This window comes from Geotrypetes seraphini, chromosome 2 (assembly GCF_902459505.1).
Source record: "Geotrypetes seraphini chromosome 2, aGeoSer1.1, whole genome shotgun sequence".
NCBI lineage: Eukaryota > Metazoa > Chordata > Amphibia > Gymnophiona > Dermophiidae > Geotrypetes > Geotrypetes seraphini.
The window spans coordinates 424,425,582-424,445,221 of NC_047085.1; the positions used below are offsets into that span (position 1 = coordinate 424,425,582).

At 41.9% G+C, this 19,640-nt stretch overlaps 1 protein-coding gene across 1 annotated transcript in view; it reads right to left on the reverse strand.

Moving 5' to 3' along the window:
• Positions 1 to 8,175: 8,175 nt before the first annotated feature.
• The window catches only part of LOC117354179 (metalloreductase STEAP4-like), a 28,627-nt gene continuing 17,162 nt past the window's right edge, over positions 8,176 to 19,640 (reverse strand). The window contains exon 5 of the mRNA XM_033931192.1: positions 8,176 to 9,712. Within this exon, the coding sequence (XP_033787083.1) occupies positions 9,443 to 9,712 (270 nt within the window). The 3' untranslated portion in view covers positions 8,176 to 9,442. The remainder of the gene's footprint in view (positions 9,713 to 19,640) is intronic.

The window sequence follows — 19,640 nt, forward strand, 5'->3', positions numbered from 1 at the left end:
GATGTACCAGGGAGGGGAAAGTGGATCATTTGGGACTACCCCATTCTGTGGAATTCATGTATAGAAAGACCTTATGTCCAGCATAGCCATATATGTGGTCTTAAAACTGTCTGGCTTCAATCTTAAACAATTCAAAAACTCTGTTGTATCCTGAATGAAGGAAGGGATGGTGCTCATCAAAGGTTTCAAAAATATCTAAATACTTATAGAGTCGCTCAAGAAGGGAACCCCTTGCAGATACAATAGGATGGCTAGGGGGATTCTACATGTCTTTATGAATTTGGCTGTGGACAATGTACAGCATGTGAAATTATGCAAGAAGGAAATTTAGTCCAAATCTCTGGAAGAAAATCTATTGATTTAAAAGTATTTACCACATACTGGAGTAGTGTATATTTTGTTTTCTCCTTGTAAGCTGTGCTATGTAGGGCACACGTCTAGAGCTCTAAAGACAAGGATTTTTGAGCACCATTACAATATTGAACCCAAAAAGAAGTTGATATACTCACACATCATAGTGTGGGCAAAAACTACTCATGTAAAGATTTTAGATGCACTGTATTGGACTATATTCCGTTGACTCAGCGGAGGAGACATCAAGAGAAGATTGTATCAGCAAGAACAACGGTGGATTTTTTTGGATACCATTTGGCTAAATGGCCTTAATCAAAAGCTTCAGTGTTGTGCATTTTTAAAAAAAAATCCCTTTTGGCTACAATTACAGTATTGTGTCATCTCCCCAGAACTTCTTACACTGGAAGTGGTTGTATGGAAGTCCTTATTTTCTTGCGGCGTCTCTTGTAGCCATTAGTACACTGTCAAGTTTAATGATGTGTGAGAATTTTCCCTGATGCAGTCATAGTTTGGTGAAACAAGGTCCTTGTCAGAGAATGGTGAAGATAATACATGGATTAAGACAGTGGTTCCCAACCCTGTCCTGGAGGACCACCAGGCCAATCGGGTTTTCAGGATAGCCCTAATGAATATACAGATTTGCATGCCTGTCACCTCCATTATATGCAAATCTCTCTCATGCATATTCATTAGGTCTAGTCTAAAAACCTGACTGGCCTAGTGGTTCTCCAGGACAGGGTTGAGAACCACTGGATTAAGATATGTAGTGTAATTGGGTGAGTGCTGGAGATTGAAGATATTGGTATCTTGAAGTTTATATGGGAGTTTATGAAATGTGACAGGATTATTGGTACTTTGAGAGGAACCAGCGTTGGAAATTGAGACACCGGAATCTTTTAAGTTAAGTGAAAAATACATTGCACAGTGGTGGGTTTAGTCCCTGTTGAGATTTTGGTATTTTTGTGGAGTTTTTTTTTTTAATGACAATGATAAGAAAAAATGAGCAGCTTGTAAAGAATATTTTGACTGCTGCTTCTGTGGAAGTTTGAGTATTTTTCTCCACTACATTTTGAAAATACTGTTCTCCACAGGGGGAGCCCACGACTGGCTAGTAACTCTGGTATAGATTGTTTGAATAATATTGACTGAATATATTTAGGGGTCCATTTATTAAGGTGTGCTAACCGATTTAGAGTGTGCTAAATCGGTTAGCGCACCTTAAAAAAAGGACCCCTTAGTTTTTCACATACCATAAAAAGTAACATTGTGCTGTCTAACTCCTACTATACAGACACAGCTCTCTATAGATTTCAGTTTTTTATGCTGAAAGCAAGGACTCCTTTAAGTTACACTGGCCACTTTAAGAGGTTCCTGTTCAGCCAACCCCTAATTCTGTAATCTTGATGTCACCAGCCAGACTCTGAATTAATTGAACAGTTCTTTAATAAATGAAGCAAACAACTTACAGTCAGATGGTAGTTCAATGCAGTTTGAGCCTGTTACATGATAGCCCAACCTACCTGAACAACCACCTCATCCAAACTACCTCAACCAGACATGGAAAAACACACACCCCATTCACCTCCCAATCAAAGAAGTTAAACAGAAAAAACTATACGATGGCCTCCTAGCCACTCAAGCAGCAAAAATAGATAACCAAATCTCCAATCTACTAATAACAACCCCAGACTACAAGATGTTCAGAAAGGAAATAAAAACTATATTCTTCAAGAAATCCCTGAAAAAGACAATATCACGAGTACCTTCCTTCTTCTCATCTTCTCCCTAACTCACTGATACTACCTGACCTACTCTTTACCTTCACAAGAAATGACCTGTGATCTTACTTTATAACCCTCCTTCTATAACTCTTTTGTAATCCACCTTGAACTGCAAGGTAATGGCGGAATAGAAATCTCTAATGTAATGTAATGTCTTCTCACTCCACCAGCAGATCAGGGCTACGCTGAGAGTGTCCACCCTGTGGAGATGACACCGTTCTCCAGACTTAGAAAATAACCTAAGCTATGTTAGATCGTTAGAATTGAAGGGGTGTAAAAACCTGGTGGGAGAACAACACCACACTCAGGCTCTCATCCAGGCATATGCCTAGCAACATGGCCACTGCTCACTCCAGACTAGAGAAGGAGGCGGGCCCATGCTCTCAGGAAAGCAAAGCCCTCTGGGAATCTGAGTCCACAGAGCACCCATAATCTATACCTGTACATCTAATACAAACAATTAACTGAGCAAATGCCTACATAACATGGGGCAGAACAAACATGTACAGTATAGTTAATTCATCAAAGTGTGCTTGAAAACTCATTTTAATTCAACTTATAGAATATTTGTGTATCTTTCTACCACATTTTCTTGGTCTTTATCTGCAGTACTTGATAATCAAAGATCTTCTATTCTCCAACCGAGGTACAAAATTATCACTTGGCATCAACACTTCTGTTATCAATGTTGTTTCCATGTTTGTCTCCTTTGTCATCATATCTAGTTTCCTTGCATCAAGTTTTTTTGTCACTATTTTGCTTAGCAGGTCGCTTCTGCTGAAATTCTAAATAAATCTCTCTTTCGGGGCTCTTAGGTGGACACTATCTCTTTTTCTTTCTACATGAGCCCTGGGCTGGGTACCTAATGCTCCTCAGTATTCCTCTTTTTTTCTGTAAGACAATCATAGATTTCAAGTTACTAAATTCACAAAAAGGTCCTTTTACTAAGGCACACTAACCGATTTAGCACACGCTAATTGATTTAGTGCGCACTATATTGCATTATATTCTATGGACACCTTAGCATTTAGTGTGTGCTAATCTTTAGCGCATGCGCTAAATTGGTTAGCACGCCTAACTAAAAGGACCCCAAAATTCCTTCCAATTCTTACACACAAAGTACCTGTAGTACCAGTGCCACTGGACTCTACAAAATCCAGACAGTAATAAATGTGGAACAGAGAAAGAGAAGTCAAGCTTTACAATCATCGTGGCCAACAGTTTCTGTATCAATCAAAATCATATGTAGTATAGAGAATTTTAAGTGCTTCTTTTAGTACATTGGAGTGGCCCCAGTTAATTCAGGAGGAAAAAAAGTTAATTGGACTCTGAATTATAGAGAAGGAAATTCAAGAAGTCATTAAAATTGCAATTTTCAGGATCATTTTCCCTGAGTAAATAGCAATTTACCTTATGTAAATTTATTTCTGCCTGGATGAAATTATGCATAGGCTTTCATAGTGTGCAAATGTTTAGGTGGGTTAAAAAGAGACATTGCAAGGGATTTGTTTAGGTCAGAGAAGAAAAAGCATGAGTACTTGCATTTTCACAAATATCCGTGCTATTTTAGGTACTTTCCACTATATCCATCTGTAAAATAAGATAGGTAAGGTTTGCAGGCACTTTGGAATAACAGCATATCCCCAGGGGAACTTGCATACCTCAGGGTTGAAAAAGGTCCTTGTTTCATTTATAACCCGGCTTCATTTATAAGATAGCCAGCTCATAGGGTGGGGCCTCCTGGACTCTGTTTTGGGGTATTCACTAGGACTTGTCTCCCATGACTTGAGTTAAGAAAATCCATCATTGAGTGTCTTTTTTGTTTGTTTATTTTGTTTGCACCACAGCGCCAGTGTGGTTAGGAGAAGGCAAAAGGGGTGAAGAGGCTATAAAATAAACCCACCAGAATGTTTGAAAAAAAAACACCCAATTGGGCAGGAAAATCGAATCGAATCAAATCGAAAAACCAATTCAGTAGGCTGAATCGAATCGAATTGAATCAAATAAAAAATTTTTTCCTGAATCGGGAAGCACTACCATGGAGCAATACAAACATTTCTTAGCTGCCGCTGCACACCGAACTTATACCTGGATCTTTTTCCTGGGCAGTTACTCCTAATATGGAACCCTGCTTTACATAGCTGCAGTTTGGGTTCCTATTTCCCACATGCATCACTTTGCACTTGCTCACATTAAATGTCATCTACCATTTTGATGCCCAGTCTCTCAGTCTTCCAAGGCCCTCTTGCAATTTTTCACAATCCTTTTGCAATTTAACAACTTTGAGCAACTTTACAAGTTGGCATCAGCAAATTTAGGGCTCCTTTTACAAAGTCATGTTAAGCTTTTTTTTTTTTTTAAATCATCGGCCGCGGTGGTATTAGTTCTGATGCTCATAGAATTCCTATGGGTGTCGGAGCTAATACCACCTTAGCTAATATGATTTTGTAAAAAAAAAAAAAAAGGGGGGGGGGGCAGTAATTATCTCACTGGTTATTCCCATCTCTAGATCATTGATAAATATGTTAAAAGCAGCTTCTTATCTTCTTGGCTTCATTTTGCACCTATTTAAGGGTTTTCTCCTACTCCCTCTTAATCAGCTCATTGCATTGACAGTTCTTGACTAAAGCTTCTGCTCCAAATGTTTGGCCATGAGATGCCATTGTTCTGCAATGGCTCAAACTTTTTCATCATGGAGAGTTGGGGATATCTGGAATGGCCTCCTGCAGGTGGTGACAGAGACATAAATGGCAACAGAATTCAAGAATGCATGGGATAAACACAAAGAATCCATATATGGAAAGAAAAAAAAAATCAAAACAAAAGTTTTAGACAGCAATCCAATAGTTGGGAATTAAGGCTTGTGCCTTAATAGCAAGAGGGCGTGTTGGAGGCATGTTTTGGGCAGGATTTGGATGGGCCCAAAATCAGGACATCTTTCAGTGATAATGGACTAGTAAAAATGTCCAAGTCAATCACGTCCAAGTAACAAAAATATGCTCTGATTAACCAGCTGACCACTGGAGGGATTAAGGCATGACCCTTCTATAATCTCCCAGTTGATTCTTGTCCCCTTTCTACCCTCCTAAGAAGTGAAACTAAAGGGGATAACAGGAGCTATGATAGCATCATGTACTGTATTAGATAGAGCATAGGCGCCGGAACGGGGCCGTGGCCTCCCCAAAAATTTGACCCCTGGTGGTCCAGGGGAGTAGCGGGCAGGAGCCAGCTGCTGACCCATTAAACTGGGCCTGCAATTACACAGTCTAATGACAACTGGGTTTCTTTCTGAACTATTAAATCATTCCATATGAATTGACATTGAAACCAAATGCCCATTTATTAAACATCCCTTTAATCATTTCACAGCATTCAGTGCTCAACTTCAGACTGTAGTTTGTATACATTGATATTCTCAGGAGTTCATGGCTTTTATTGTTACAGTACTCACAATTTGTAGAACTTTAATGAAACGTATTTTACAACACAGAAAAGTACAGCGATGAAAGAAGTGTCTGAATAAGATTTTTGCATGCCTTTGTACAGCCAGCGTAATGGTGCTTTTTTCATCACTCAAAAGCTATATTAAAAACATATTATTGGAAAATATAGAGGCGTATTTACAAAGCTGTGGTAGCTCTTAACATGGCAATGTATGCTTTACATGATACGTACTGCGCTTCCAGTTATGAAATACAGCAGACCCTCAATATTCACGGGGTTTAGGGGAAGAGCCGGCCCACAAATAGTGAAATATCGCGGATAACTTTCAGGGTCGGATCTGACTCACCCCCACATCCTGGACCTTCCCCAGACCTTACCTGGTGGTCTACTGGCGACATGGGGCAGGATCAATCATCCTACACTCTTGCCCTGTGTACAGCCATCATCAAAATGGCTGCCGTGAGTTTCCATTGTAGTCTCGAGACTACAACAGGAAGTCACAGCAGCCGTTTTGATGATCAATCGATCTTGCCCCTCGTTGCCGCCAGACCACCAGGTAAGATCTGGGGAAGGTCCGGGATGCAGCGTTTCTTTAAAAAAAAAAATCTCGAATAACCAAATCTGCGGGTACTGAACCCGCGGATTCGGAGGGGGTACTGCAGTGTGTGGTTGTAATATCATAGAATAAAACATGGAACCTGAGAGAACTGTATAAGCAGTATCAATGCACTGAAAAACAAGAACGTGTTGTTGGCTCTGAGAGCATATCACATTGAAACAGCTTATATGGTTCCCTCAGGTACCATGCTTTATTCTATGACATTGCAACCACATACTATTTCATAACCTCATCAGTTGTTTTGTTCCCTGAGGAAGGCCGTCTTTTCTGCTGAAACCAGGATCCATGTTGGGACTATTTATATTAATGAATTTACTTTGGCTGTATTTAGACATCAGCCTTGCATTTTCTCTTTGTGCTTTTCCCTACGTTTGGCAAAGGTCCGTGCTTGCTGCACCTCCAGTTAACATAATACCTTAACAATTACTCTGTGCTATTTGGCCCAGATTTTATAAATGGCACTAAACCTGTAGGTGCAGAAGAGTGCAAGTGTCAATCATTAATTAGGTGCCATTTATAGAATCACGCTTAGCGGCGCCTACAGCGGTCTTAGGTGCCGGCAGGTGTTGGAAACGTTGGTGCACTCTATATATGCCAGTGTTTTCTTAGCCTAAGTGAGTGTACCTAAGTTAGGCAGCTACCGGTACCTAAGTCAAAACATGCCAAAGAAATGCCCACAATTGGCCCCTAACCACACCTATTTTCTGGTCGGTTTTATGGAGTAGAAGCCTACCTCGAAATAGTAGGCGCATACCAAGTTAGGCACCTCCCATCTAATTAATTGTGATTTAATTTTTAATTATCATTTTCAATTAACAGCGTGGATTAAGACTTATTAAATAATTAAACCCCCTTTTATGAAGCCGCGTTAGGTTTTTTTTATCGCCGACTGTGGCGGTAAAAGCTCCGCCATTCACAGAATTCCTATGAGTGTTGGAGCTAATACCGCTGCGGCCGGCGATAAGAAAGCCTAACATGGCTTCATAAATGGGGGCCTAAGTTAGGCGCCTTGATCGGCTAAGCCCACCAATCTGGGTGCCTAACTTTAGGTGTCTTTTATGGTGTCAGGTCAAAAGCGCGCCGGGACAAAGGCGCGCCCAGACAATTGAGCGCAACGCGGAGGCGCGCGCCGCTCTAAATTACTGTTTTTAGGGCTCCGACGGGGGGCGTGGGGGGGAAACCCCCCACTTTACTTAATAGACATCGTGCCGCATTGTGGGGGCGTTGTGGGGTTGTAACCCCCCACATTTTACTGAAAACTTCACTTTTTCCCTGTTTTTAGGGAAAAAGTTAAGTTTACAGTAAAATGTGGAGGGTTACAACCCCCCAAACCACCCATGACGCCGGCGCGATGTCTATTAAGTAAAGTGGGGGGGTTTCCCCCCCACGCCCCCCGTTGGAGCCCTAAAAACAGTAATTTAGAGTGGTGCGCGCCTCCGCGTTGCGCTCAATTGTCTGGGCGCGCCTTTGTCCCCCCCCACACCCCCCCGTCGGAGCCCTAAAAACAGTAATTTAGAGCGGCGTGCGCCTCCGCGCTGCGCTCAATTGTCCGGGCGCGCCTTTGTCTTTCGCGCCGTTGTCTATGAACCGTCTTTTATAGAATCAGGGCCTTTCTGCTTTAACTGCCTAACAAGGAAGGGAACAAGGAACAAGCAGGGAATGCACATCCTTATAGCTAGGCCATTATTTTACAAACATTTCCAGGTCTAAGTAGTGACATTTAAGGAGGTACATCACAAAAATACTGGTTTCAGAAAGCCTCTATTTACATGTGGAGCGCAATACCACAAAGAAATTTCAAGAGAGGTGTGGTTACAGCAGGAGAAAGCTTTATATGCACTCCCATTTTACAAATGAATACACATGTATGGGGAGAAATGTCTATTTTGGGGTCTACATCAGCTCAAAGTCATGTAGGTGTTAACACAGGTTCATTTTGGCCAGGGCTTTACACAAGACATTAAGGGAGTCAGTCTCCTTAATCCCATATACTTTATTGCCTTCCCCAAAATGAAATCAAATTAAAATCGCAGCCTCATTAATTAATTAATTGATTGTATCTACATGTGTTGGCGTATAAAATGAGGCAGCAACACCTAGATTTACATCCTACATCTAGATTTCAGACAAGGGCCTTATTGAACAGGACTCCACTGGAGGGATTAGGGGAGGTCACCCCTTTAATCGGCCGAAAATGGCCACCATACATATTTATATTTCAGCACAGAAATGTTGCTCTTACTTTTTCATAACATAAATTTGAGATATGAGCCCATATTGATCTGTGCTTATATTTTAGCCACTGGTGATTCTAAAATGGATGCTCCCCGCAGTCTACAAGAGTCGAAGCCCTTCAGTCTTTCAGCTGGGATGGATGGATGGGGGATGATCTTGATTGTACATGATGGAAAACGGAACTTCATTTCATGATTCCTTTCTCTTGTTCAATAAAAAAATGTTAAAAACTAAAATGGATGTTCATAGCACACACAACCTGCACGTTAATGCCCATTTCTTCACGTATTTTACAGCAGGCTTTACATCAGCAGATCCTAGCAGAGTTGAGACGGCCCGATCTGGACGACTCAGTTCTGATTTGTACATCCTTTCTACAATGCTGCTCCTAAATTTTAAGCTGCTAAATTAAGATGACTTTTCAATTGAAAACAATGGCCCTAAGGTTGGCTAAAAGTAGTTCATAAATATGACAACCTAACTTCTCCTTAAGAAACTCAGATTTTTTTTTTTTTTTTTATATTGGGTCCTTAATTTTTGTTTTTCTATTTCTGATTTTGCTGATAGCTTATTAAAATTTTTAAAGTCTGAAGCTTAACTGGAATATGGCATGAACACACAGGCCACTTAACTTGTACGACAGATATGCACATAAGTTCCACAAATTTTCAAAGGGAAAGAACAAAGTTGCTTGGCTTTTGAAAATGATCTCATGCAAAGTACAGTACATGCACCTATTTACACTTGCAGTTTGGCAAGCTCAAAGTTGCTGGTTCATTTTATGTCCATACATATGCATGTATTTTATTCAGTAGGTTCATATCAAAACTCTGCTCTCAAGAACATTGCCACTCAGAATGGATAAACTTATATGCGTAAGCTGCATGCACATTTATTTAAGAGCATATAAAACAGGGGATTTTATAAAAGGATATTTCTGGGTGTACAGCTGAGTCTTACCCCTGGAAATGCTTATGAAGATACTGACAGCTAGAAATGACCCAAATGGCTACACAGCTATCGTGCCATTCGTACAGGTTGACTTCATATCGGATTTAGGGATTCTTTCCCAGCCTTGACGGATTTGTGTAATTGATTTGTCCACACATGGCATAATAAGAACAAACTTTATGACTAGCACAATACAAGGGATAACAAGAGACAGCATGTATGGCAAAGGAAGATACCATCGGTATCGGGAAACATCGAGAAACTTGCTCCAGCCGTAGATCAGTGTATGTCCGGTGCACAATAGTAGTGTAAGGTAACCCAATTTAGACTTAAAAGAAAACACAAAACAAAACACAGTTATTATTTATGCATCTCAGAGCTAAATGTGATAGCAATGATCTTAAATCCCTTTGCACAATCTTTCTTAAAATAGCATAGCCTTTGGTTACAAGCATAAATGAACTATAAGTTTTCAAAACACACTAATTTGTCTTGTATATGTTGAAAATATGCTTCCCCTTGAAATTAAAACTAATGGTTTCATTATCTTAAAGAGTGCACTTTGTCACAGGGTGGACACATGTAGTAAAGAAATGTGTTCCAGCCAAGATAAAATCCAAGCTCTGTAGGCTCACAGAAAGTCACAATTCTGCTACCTGAGTTACAGTAAAATCTCCATTAGCTGTCTTGGTATCTCTTTTTTTCTTGGCTTCTGAAGCAATTAGAGAAAGTGGACCACCCATCCTATCTGTATGGCATGCCTTTCATATGTCCCGATAGATACCAATTGTAAGAATGCTTTTCCAACTTTCAAACAGGACTTGGCTTTGATGGGATCTGCAAAACTGCAACTCTATTGAACCAGTAACTAATGAACTAATCCCTGCTAGAAAAAAAAAAATCATACATACAAATTTAAATATAGCATCACATCTAACATATGACATCTCTTCCTGCCACATGTGCCATGTTTGGTGACTATTTATATTCAACCTTTTAATGCTTTAACCCCTCCCAATTTTATGAAGCCACGTTAGGCTTTTTTCTCGTCAACCATGGCGGTATTAGCTCCGACGCTCACTGCGGCCAGTGATAAAAAAAGGTCTAACACGGCTTTGTAAAAGGGGGGTGGGGGAGGGGGTAAAAAAGAAGCACAGTGGTGGCTTACTATTCTGAAATAAAAAGGATCAGTTCAATAAAATACAAATGCAACATATGTCCAACATTCATGATGGCAGATTTTTAAAACACCACGTATTTGTTATGCAAAGTAACATAACAGTGGGTCTGAAAAAATTCTTTATGTCATTTTCTTAAAAAAAAACCCTCTATAAACTGCAGTAAACCGACTTGAAATATATTCACTCGAGCATAAAATTTTCAATCACTGTCATTGTATCAACAAATACTAGGGCCTCTTTTACAAAGCCATCCGAGCGAGAGCCATACGGCAAATTCTCCAACACTCATTCAGTCCCTATAGCTGTCAGGGCATTTACCACATAGGCTCACACTATCAAGCTTTGTAAAAGAGGGGGGTTAAACATTAGTAAATGCCTTACCTCTTAAATCATATCATACAATAATGGAGGAAAACACAAAATCACACTTTGAAACTTTGCCTCTGGGTTAGTGTCGCCATTTTTTTTTTTAGCTAAAGTCCCACACTAACCTTTTTTTCAAGCTGTGCTGCCGAGCAGTGCGAGCTAAATGCGGAGCCGCCCATTATGGTCCTATGGGCAGCTCAGCAATTAGTATGTGCTGCTTGGCAGCGTAGTTTGATGAATGGGGGGAGGGACTTAAGAATGACTGACTTACTAGAATTTCAGGAAGATGTTAAAAGACATATCTCTTCTCTTTGTAATACATTAAGGGCCAGATTCTGTAAAGGTCGTTTAACTTTAGGCATCCACAATTGGACGTTCATTGACTCAGACGTCCAAATAAAGTGGATGATAAGTCAAATTAATGACTTTAATAAGCATTAATTGGAACTTAGATGTCCAAATGCTGGATGCGATTCTGAAAATAAATGTCCACAATTTCGTGGACGCCTCTTGGAATAAGCAAGAAACATCATTATTGACGTTGTCAAATGTGACTCGGACGAGAGGTCATAGGCTGAAATTGAGGGGCAACAGGCCCAGGACAAATGTCAGAAAGTTCTGTTTTACACAGCGAGTGGTGGACGCTTGGAATGCTCTTCCGGAGGAGGTAGTGACAGAAACCTCCATTATGGGATTCAAGTGCAAGTTGGATGCACACCTCCTTGCAAATCACATTGAGGGATACGGGAAAATAAGGTCTTCATCAGGTCTTCATCAGGGAACACCTAGATTGGCCTCCGTGTGTGCGGGTCACCGGACTAGATGGACCAAAGGTGTGATTTGGTGGAGGCATTTCTTCTATGTTCTAAAAAATAGGCGTGGGCATGGCATGGGCGTGGCGGTGATTTGGACATCCATTTACAGAATCGTATGCCGCTCAGCGCCCGAACGTGTCTACCTAACACCTAAAATGTAGGTGTTGCAAAACCAGGTCTACTTTTGAGCATGAACTGGGCATTAATTAGGTGGATGTCACTTAGGCATCAGTTAGGCGTGCTGGATGCCTCCACATATATGTGGAGGCATCCACATATAGGTGAATGGGGCTTTATTTTTTGGGCTAAGGAGAACTCCAGGTTGATATAAAGGTCAAAATATGTTTAATAATGCATTACTTAAGCAAAGCACATGAAAAAAAAATAAATTGCATGCTAAATCTCATTTCCAAAAGGTTAAGAACATAAAAAGAAATACACTACTCACACAATGGATGTAGGTCAGAGCAAGTAGAAGTGTCTGATGCACAATCTTGACATCATTGTGACATCATCAATATGCACTTAGATGGCCGAATGCCACAAAAAAATAATAGGAACGCCTGTTTAAACAAAAATTCCTGTGGCTCACTAGTTAAAAGCAATTCTTTGATTTTCCACAGGTCATAGGTTCAAATCCACACTACCTCCATAGTACCTTAACAGCTATAGGGGAAAACACACTTCAGGGTTTCAAAACAAAGTTGGACAAGTTCCTGCTAAACTGGAATGTACGCAGGTTAGGCTGGACTCATTTAGAGCACTGGTCTTTGACCTGAGGGCCACCGCGTGAGCGGACTACTGGGCAGGATGGACCACTGGTCTGACTCAGCATTGGCAATTCTTATGTTCTTCTTATTTGCTTTCATTTGAGAATATGGATTATGGGCTTTGGCATTTACATTTGTACACTGCCTTTTCCAGTTTCCAGAAGGAAACTTATTTTTATCCTAAAGTATCATCTCACATGGCAGGAACTCCTATCCTAAAAGAAAGCACCTATGGCTCAGTAATTAAAGGCACTGTTTCTATCTGCCAAAGGGTTCAAATCCCAAGTATGGTCATATTCCCCAGTATATATTCCTACTTTTTCAATGGCAATCTGCCATCTAGGTGCATCTTGATGATGTCACAATGATGTCAAGATTATGCATCAGACACTTTTACTTGCTCTGAACTACAGCCATTGTGTGAGTAGTGTATTTCTTTTTATGTTCTTAACCTTTTGGAAATGAGGTTTAGTATGCAATATATATACAGTGGTACCTTGGATTACGAGCATAATCCATTCCAGGAGCATGCTCGTAATCCAAAATGCTCGTTTATCAAAGCGAGTTTCCCCATAGGAAATAATGGAAACTTGCTTTGATGCGTTCCCCCCCCCCCGAGAACCGGCATTGCTCCCCTCGAAGGCCTCCCCCCCTGCGATCAGGCACCCCCCCTGCAATCCGGCACCCCCCCTGCCTCGAACCGTCACCCCCCGCCACGATCCAACCCTCCCCGACACGATTGGGCACCCCCGCCACGATCCGACCCCCCCGACACGAATGGGCACCCCCCCGAGTTCACGTTCATGTTCAGAACGTGAACTCGCAGTCCTTGAGCATGCTCAGATGCTCAAGGCCCAGCAGAGGAGAAGGCCGATTTTCAAGAGTGCCCAGATGAGGGTAAGAAGCGGCGGGGGGGGGGGTGCCCAATTGTGTCGGGGGGGGGGTCGGATCGTGGCTGGGGGGGTGCCCAATCGTGTCAGGGGGGGGGTCGGATCGTGACGGGGGGGTGTCGGTTTGAGGCTGGGGGGGGTGCCGGATCGCAGGGGGGGTGCCGGATTGCGGGGGGGGGGGGGTGCTCGTAAATCGAGCCATGCTCGGTTTCTGAGGCACCGATTTTGCAAATGTTTTGCTCGTCTTGCAAAACACTCGCAAACCGGTGCACTCGTAAACCGAGGTACCACTGAATATATATATATAGGCGTTACTTTTTATGCATAGCGCAGGGGGCAGAGCATGCCAATCTGCAGTGCACGCTAGTGCAGCTTAGTAAAAGGAACCCTGAGCGTGCAATCTTAACGTTTGGGAGCTAGCAGTCAAAAACATCTTTAAAAAGAAAGCATTTTAGCTTGCATTTATATCTGTCTATAAGACGTTCTTCCCTTAGGTAAATTGGGAGGGAATTCCACATATGAGGAGCCATGACTGAAAAAAAATGTATTGTCTATGGGCAGTGGCGTACCAAGGGGGGAGCGGGGGGGGGGGGAGGTCTGCCCCAGGTGCAAGCCCTGAGGGGTTGCTTCTGGCCTTGAAGCCATTGGCATCCGGATTCCCCCCCCCCCCGGCCTCCCCACACCATTTACGTTGGAGAAGCAGCCTGCAGTAGGATTGCGATGCCAGCGATCCCTGCGCTGCTTCAGCGCTGTTTCCTCCGCCGCGGTCCCGCCCCTCCTCTGACATCCCTTTCAATTATGCCCCTCCACGTGTATTGAAGATTTTGAGGGAAGGAACAGTCAGCACAAGAGCAATTCCTTTTTGTCCTGTCCTGGCGGACTCTGTGCCCCCTTGCTGACCCATTTCAGGCTTCCCCTGGGCCTGCCTTGATCCATGGCAATCCAGCGGTGAGCCAGGACAGAAGCGACCCCCTCCTGTGTCTTGTCCTGGCCGGCTCTGCACCACCTCACATTCTTCCTGCCTCTGCAAAGGCCTACTTTGCACGCCCTGGTGGTCCAGTGGTGAACTATGGCAGAAGCAATCCTCCTATGCTCCTGACCCATGCAGAGCCGCTAAAGAAAATGGCTATCATGAGTTCACATGGTCTTGCGAGGTTGCCACGGGAACTCATGGCAGCCATTTTATTTAGCAGTGCTGCATGGCAGGAGCATAGGAGGATTGCAATATAGGCCTTTGTGGGGTGTGGGAGGCAGTTAGGGAGGTAGGGTGGTATCAAGCTGGCTGGGACAGGAGATGGGAGGGTCACTCCTGTCTTGGTTCATCGCTGGACTACCAGTGTTCAAAGCAGGGCCAGGGGAGGTCTGCAATGGGTCCAGGAGTCATCTAATTGTGGGGTACACAGTTGGATGACTCAAATATAAAATGATGACCCCTATTTTTGGGCCATTATTTTTGGCTCAAAAATCTCAGTTTATATTTGAGTAAATATGGTAAAACATAAACTGTAAATTCTTCCAAACTATTATTTACTTTAGTTTTAAGCACAGTGTTAAAGATTTGTATTTTATTTGGATCAGCTTGGTGTTTTCAAATAACCCCTGATGAGGCATTTCTACAGGTCAAAACACGGCCCATGTAGGGTCCTATTCATGTAGCTGGTTACCAATTTGCTACAACATTTTGTCAGCTGATTTGCCATAATATGCTTGAGACGTTATTGCTTCAATTGCTTATGACCGGGATAGCCATACAAATGATTACTCACAATTGGAAGAATTGAGATTGCCTTAGTTTTCCTTTCTAGTAGGCGAGCTTATGCTTAACTTATAGTATGAGAAAATGAATGCTGACTTGCTGAGGCATAATAAGATATTCAAATTGGTTTGGGCGTCTATTGACGTCTTTTATAGATTTGTTATAGTTGCCCTTTATCGTTATCTTTATTTTCCAATGTATTGCACCCACACATCCAGGAGGGTGGGAGCGGGAGGGGGGAGGTGTATATCTTTTGTTTTGATATTATTCCTGATGGTAATGATGGATGGGGGAGGGAATTTTTACCTTTTGTATAGATTCTGATTGTTTATAAGTGCTTATTTGATTATTATTATTTGTATGCAAATTGTATTGCACTTTTTGTTGGCATTAAAAACTAAATAAAGCTAAAAAAAAAAATAAGGTGAGATCATCTGCATACGATGATTACTCTCTTTCAGAGACTTTTATCAACCTGGGACTATTTGCCAGCATTGCCAACTGTATTTGAATTTATTGCTTTGTATTGCTTTTACTGTTTTTATTTTCTATTATTAATAAACCTGGAAATTTCAAGTTCATCTACTCTACTTTGCTGGCTCTGGTTTGCCGGAGTTTTGTTTTGTGATTTTTTCTTTTAACAGTGGAGCATTGAGGTTTTGTTGCTTATTGTGACTTTAAAAGAATGCTCTTCTAAATGCTATAGAGACTACTTAATTTATATTTACTGATGCATGCACTTTAAAATCACTGTCATAGCGCCAACTCAAATATTTGCAAACACCTTAGCTTCTGAAAGAAAAGGCGTCTTACAATGATTGAAGAAAACAATAATCACCCTTTTGAATTTTGCCTCTGTGTCAGTATTACCATTAATATGCTGAATTAACATGTTTAATAAGACTTGCACAGTAGTTGCGTTAACAAATACCACGTTTCCCCGAAAATAAGACCTACCCCCAAATAAGCCCTAGTCCCGGAATTCGCCAGCAGCAACTGTCCAACCCCACACCTGCCACCCCCACTGTCCCCACCGCGCAGCCGAACCCCTGCTGACCCTCCATCCTTCCCTCCCCACCAACTGCAAGCGAGCCCTACCTTGATAGAAAGCAGCGGTGGGCCGGCAGCACTCCAAACAGGCTGCTTGGCCTTGTCCGTCGGGAAATTCAATCTGCTGCATTACTGATCAGATTGAATTCCCCAATGGACAAGGTCAGGCAGCCTGTTTAGAGTGCTGCCGGCCCAACGCTGCTTTGGCTCAAGGTAGGGCTCGCTTGCAGTCAGCAGGGAGGGAAGGACGGAGGGTCAGCAGAGGTTTGGCTGCACGGTGGAGGCGTGAGGTGTTCAAGGGTTCTGCTGCACAAGGGATGGGAGGGAGGGAAGGATAGAAGCTGGGCAAGGGTTATGCTGCATGAGGGATGGGAGGGAGGGAAGATGCTGCACATGTAGGGGAGAGAAAGGAAAGAGGAAGAATTGGGGTGAAGGAGAGGAAGGGAGAGATGATCATGTGCATACCCCGAAAATAAGACCTAGTGCATTTTTTGGGCCCCAAATTAATATAAGACACTGTCTTATTTTCAGGGAAACATGGTACTAGCATGCTCTTCTGAAAGGGCCAGAGCTCTGCTTTCTTTTTTTTTTTTTTTTAAATAATCAATTCTCTTTTGTTTTATATAAATACATTTTCATGGACTAAGGGGCAGATGCTCTTAAACTTACAATGCAAGCAAAAGTGATTGTAGCCAGTCTAACTTGCATGTTAGTTCAGCCTCCGATGCACAAAAGGATTCTCAGTGACTTTTACTGATAGCGAAAGCAGCTACCGAAAATCCTATCCAAATCCTTTACATGCAGCTCATTAGTATTAAAATGAGCACTTCATGTAATGCACAGAAAGGAACGGCCAGCTTTTGGCATGCAAACTTTTTCATCAGGTTTGAACTCTCATAGCCTTACTTTAATGTCAGTGCATGAGTGCTGATTGGCACAGGCCCTTACCGGCAAGCGCATGAGCCTAACCTGCAAAAAATCCCCAGGGGTCCAGCAGACACCCCCCCTCCCAAATCAAAAAATTAGGGGGGTCTCATGGGAACTCTATGAGCGTTGGAGCAGAGCACAACATTAGGCATGCCGGCTGGCGCTAAAAAAACACTTTTATGTGTTTTTATTTAAAATAATAATAATAATTAATTTTTTTGTATACGGAAAAAATACATACAATCAATATATGTGAAATACACAATAAAACAATCAATAAAAGAATACATCTGTTAAAAAACAAGGAGAAGTTAAAATAGTAGCACAACTAAGATGTAAACATGTCAAACAGGCGTGTCTTTAGAGATTTTCTAAAATCAAAATAAGAAGTGGCCTCAAGTATAAGTTTTCCAAGCTATGCATTCAGTTTGGCGGCCTGGAATGACAAAATTCTGTCAAAAAACTTCTTGTATTGATGTGATTTTGGAGAAGGGTAATTGAATAGATTTATCCTACGAGTACTCTTATTAGAACAATTCAAAGGAAACTGAGAGGCAAGGTAATCTGGTAGCATCTCGAAAACTGCTTTCTAACTAATGCAGGAAAACTTGAACAGAACTCTGGACTCCACTGGCAGCCAGTGAAGTTTTTGATAAAAAGGGGTAATGTGCTCCCATTTTTTTAAATCCAAAGATGAGACGAACCGCAGTGTTCTGAATCATTCTCAATTTTTTTGTAAGCCCCTAAATATATAATATTACAATAATCCAAAATACTCAAAATGGATGTCTGCACTAGCAAACGAAAAGACGGTTCATCAAAAAAGGGTGAATTATTAGCTTAGCTTCTTTATTTTTTTAAAGTGGCCTATTTATGTATATATTTATTGGCAAAATATTTTTCCCATGATTTATATCTGCAGTATGGTATAGATATACAATTTAAAAAAAAATATCTATACATTTTTAACCATTATTTAACTATGTATTTATTTTTAGACATTTGCCTGTGTTCCTGATGCAGCCCACATTGAGCTTTCTTGAATAAAAGTGACCTTTACCATATTGCACTGGATTGTGTGTCTATATCCAACTATTTTTCTAGTTCTGTTGGCTTTTACCTCTTTTGCTTGGCTTCCCTTTAACAGCTTGGAGGGGCATAATCGAAAGGGACGTCTAAGTCCGTTTACGTCCATTTCGCAAGTCGTCCAAAGTTAAAAAGAGCTTAAGACACATTTTCGAAGATACGTCCAACTTTTTTTTCGTTTCGAAAATCATCTAATTATACGCCTGACGATCTGATCGTCCAAGCCACTAAATCGTCCATCTTTATACCACATTTTCGTCCAACTTTCCGTCCAAGTCCAAAACGCCTAGAACAAGCCCTGTTGGACGTGGGAGGGGTCTGCAAAGTGATGGACTGTACACCCAGACATGCCACCTAAATAGTTGGGTACCTTATAGGGCACTGCTGTGACCTTTACATAAAGAGTGCCATGTCTTCTCTTCCCTACAGCTCCCTTATAGGTTATGGTGAGCCCCCCAAACCACCTCCAGAATCCCCTAGACCCACTTATCTACCACCCCAATAGCTCTTATGGCTGCAGGAGCCACTTATATGCCAGTATAAAAAGGTTTGGGGGGTGTATAGGGGAGTGCACATGTTTAGGTATCAATGCAGTATTTACAGGGGCTTATGGGCATGGGTCCTCCTCTCCATGAGTCCCTAAGCCACCTCCAAGATGACTTAAGCTGCCTCTGGGCTGGACGACTAGGCTTTCCTATGCCAGGCGGCCAGGTGATGATGGTCTGGAGGCTGAATTTTAAAGTTATGATTAAAATTTTTATGGGAGTTGGGGGGGATTGGTGATCACTGGGGTAGTGTGTGTGGGGGGTCTGTTTTATGTGTTTGCAGTGCTTATCTGGTGACTTTAGGTGGGTTTTTGTGATTTAGATCATGTTTTACATGGTCTAAGTCAAAACATCCAAGTTCCATCTAGGCTCTGTTGTAAAACTTTCAGTTATACATGCTGAACGACTAAGTCTAAGCCGGCCTACGTCCCGCCCAAATCCCGCCCTCGACATGCCTCCCGAAACACCCCGTTTAGCTTTGGATGTTGAGCGGCACTATGAAGGCCTGCCTAGGTCGTTTGAAAAACATCCAAAACCTGGTTTTATTATCGGCACTTGGACGTTTTTGAGAAATGTTCATCCAAGTGCCGACTTAGGACAGTTTTTGGACGTTTTTCTCTTTCGATTATGAGCCCCTTGGTTCCTTAAGCTAAAACGATATCAGTGGAGTTCTTAGGAGTGAAGTTGTCAACATGAGCTACGGTTAAGTCGGGTTACTTTACCACAAGTTGGGCTATTTTAGCACAGGGTCCATGAGACCTTGTACTAAAATAATCCAACTTGTAAAATAGCTTGACAACAGTAGCCCACATTGATAACCCCCCACGCCTTCAAATATAATTGGTTTGCTAGCGCAGGTCTGACATTGCA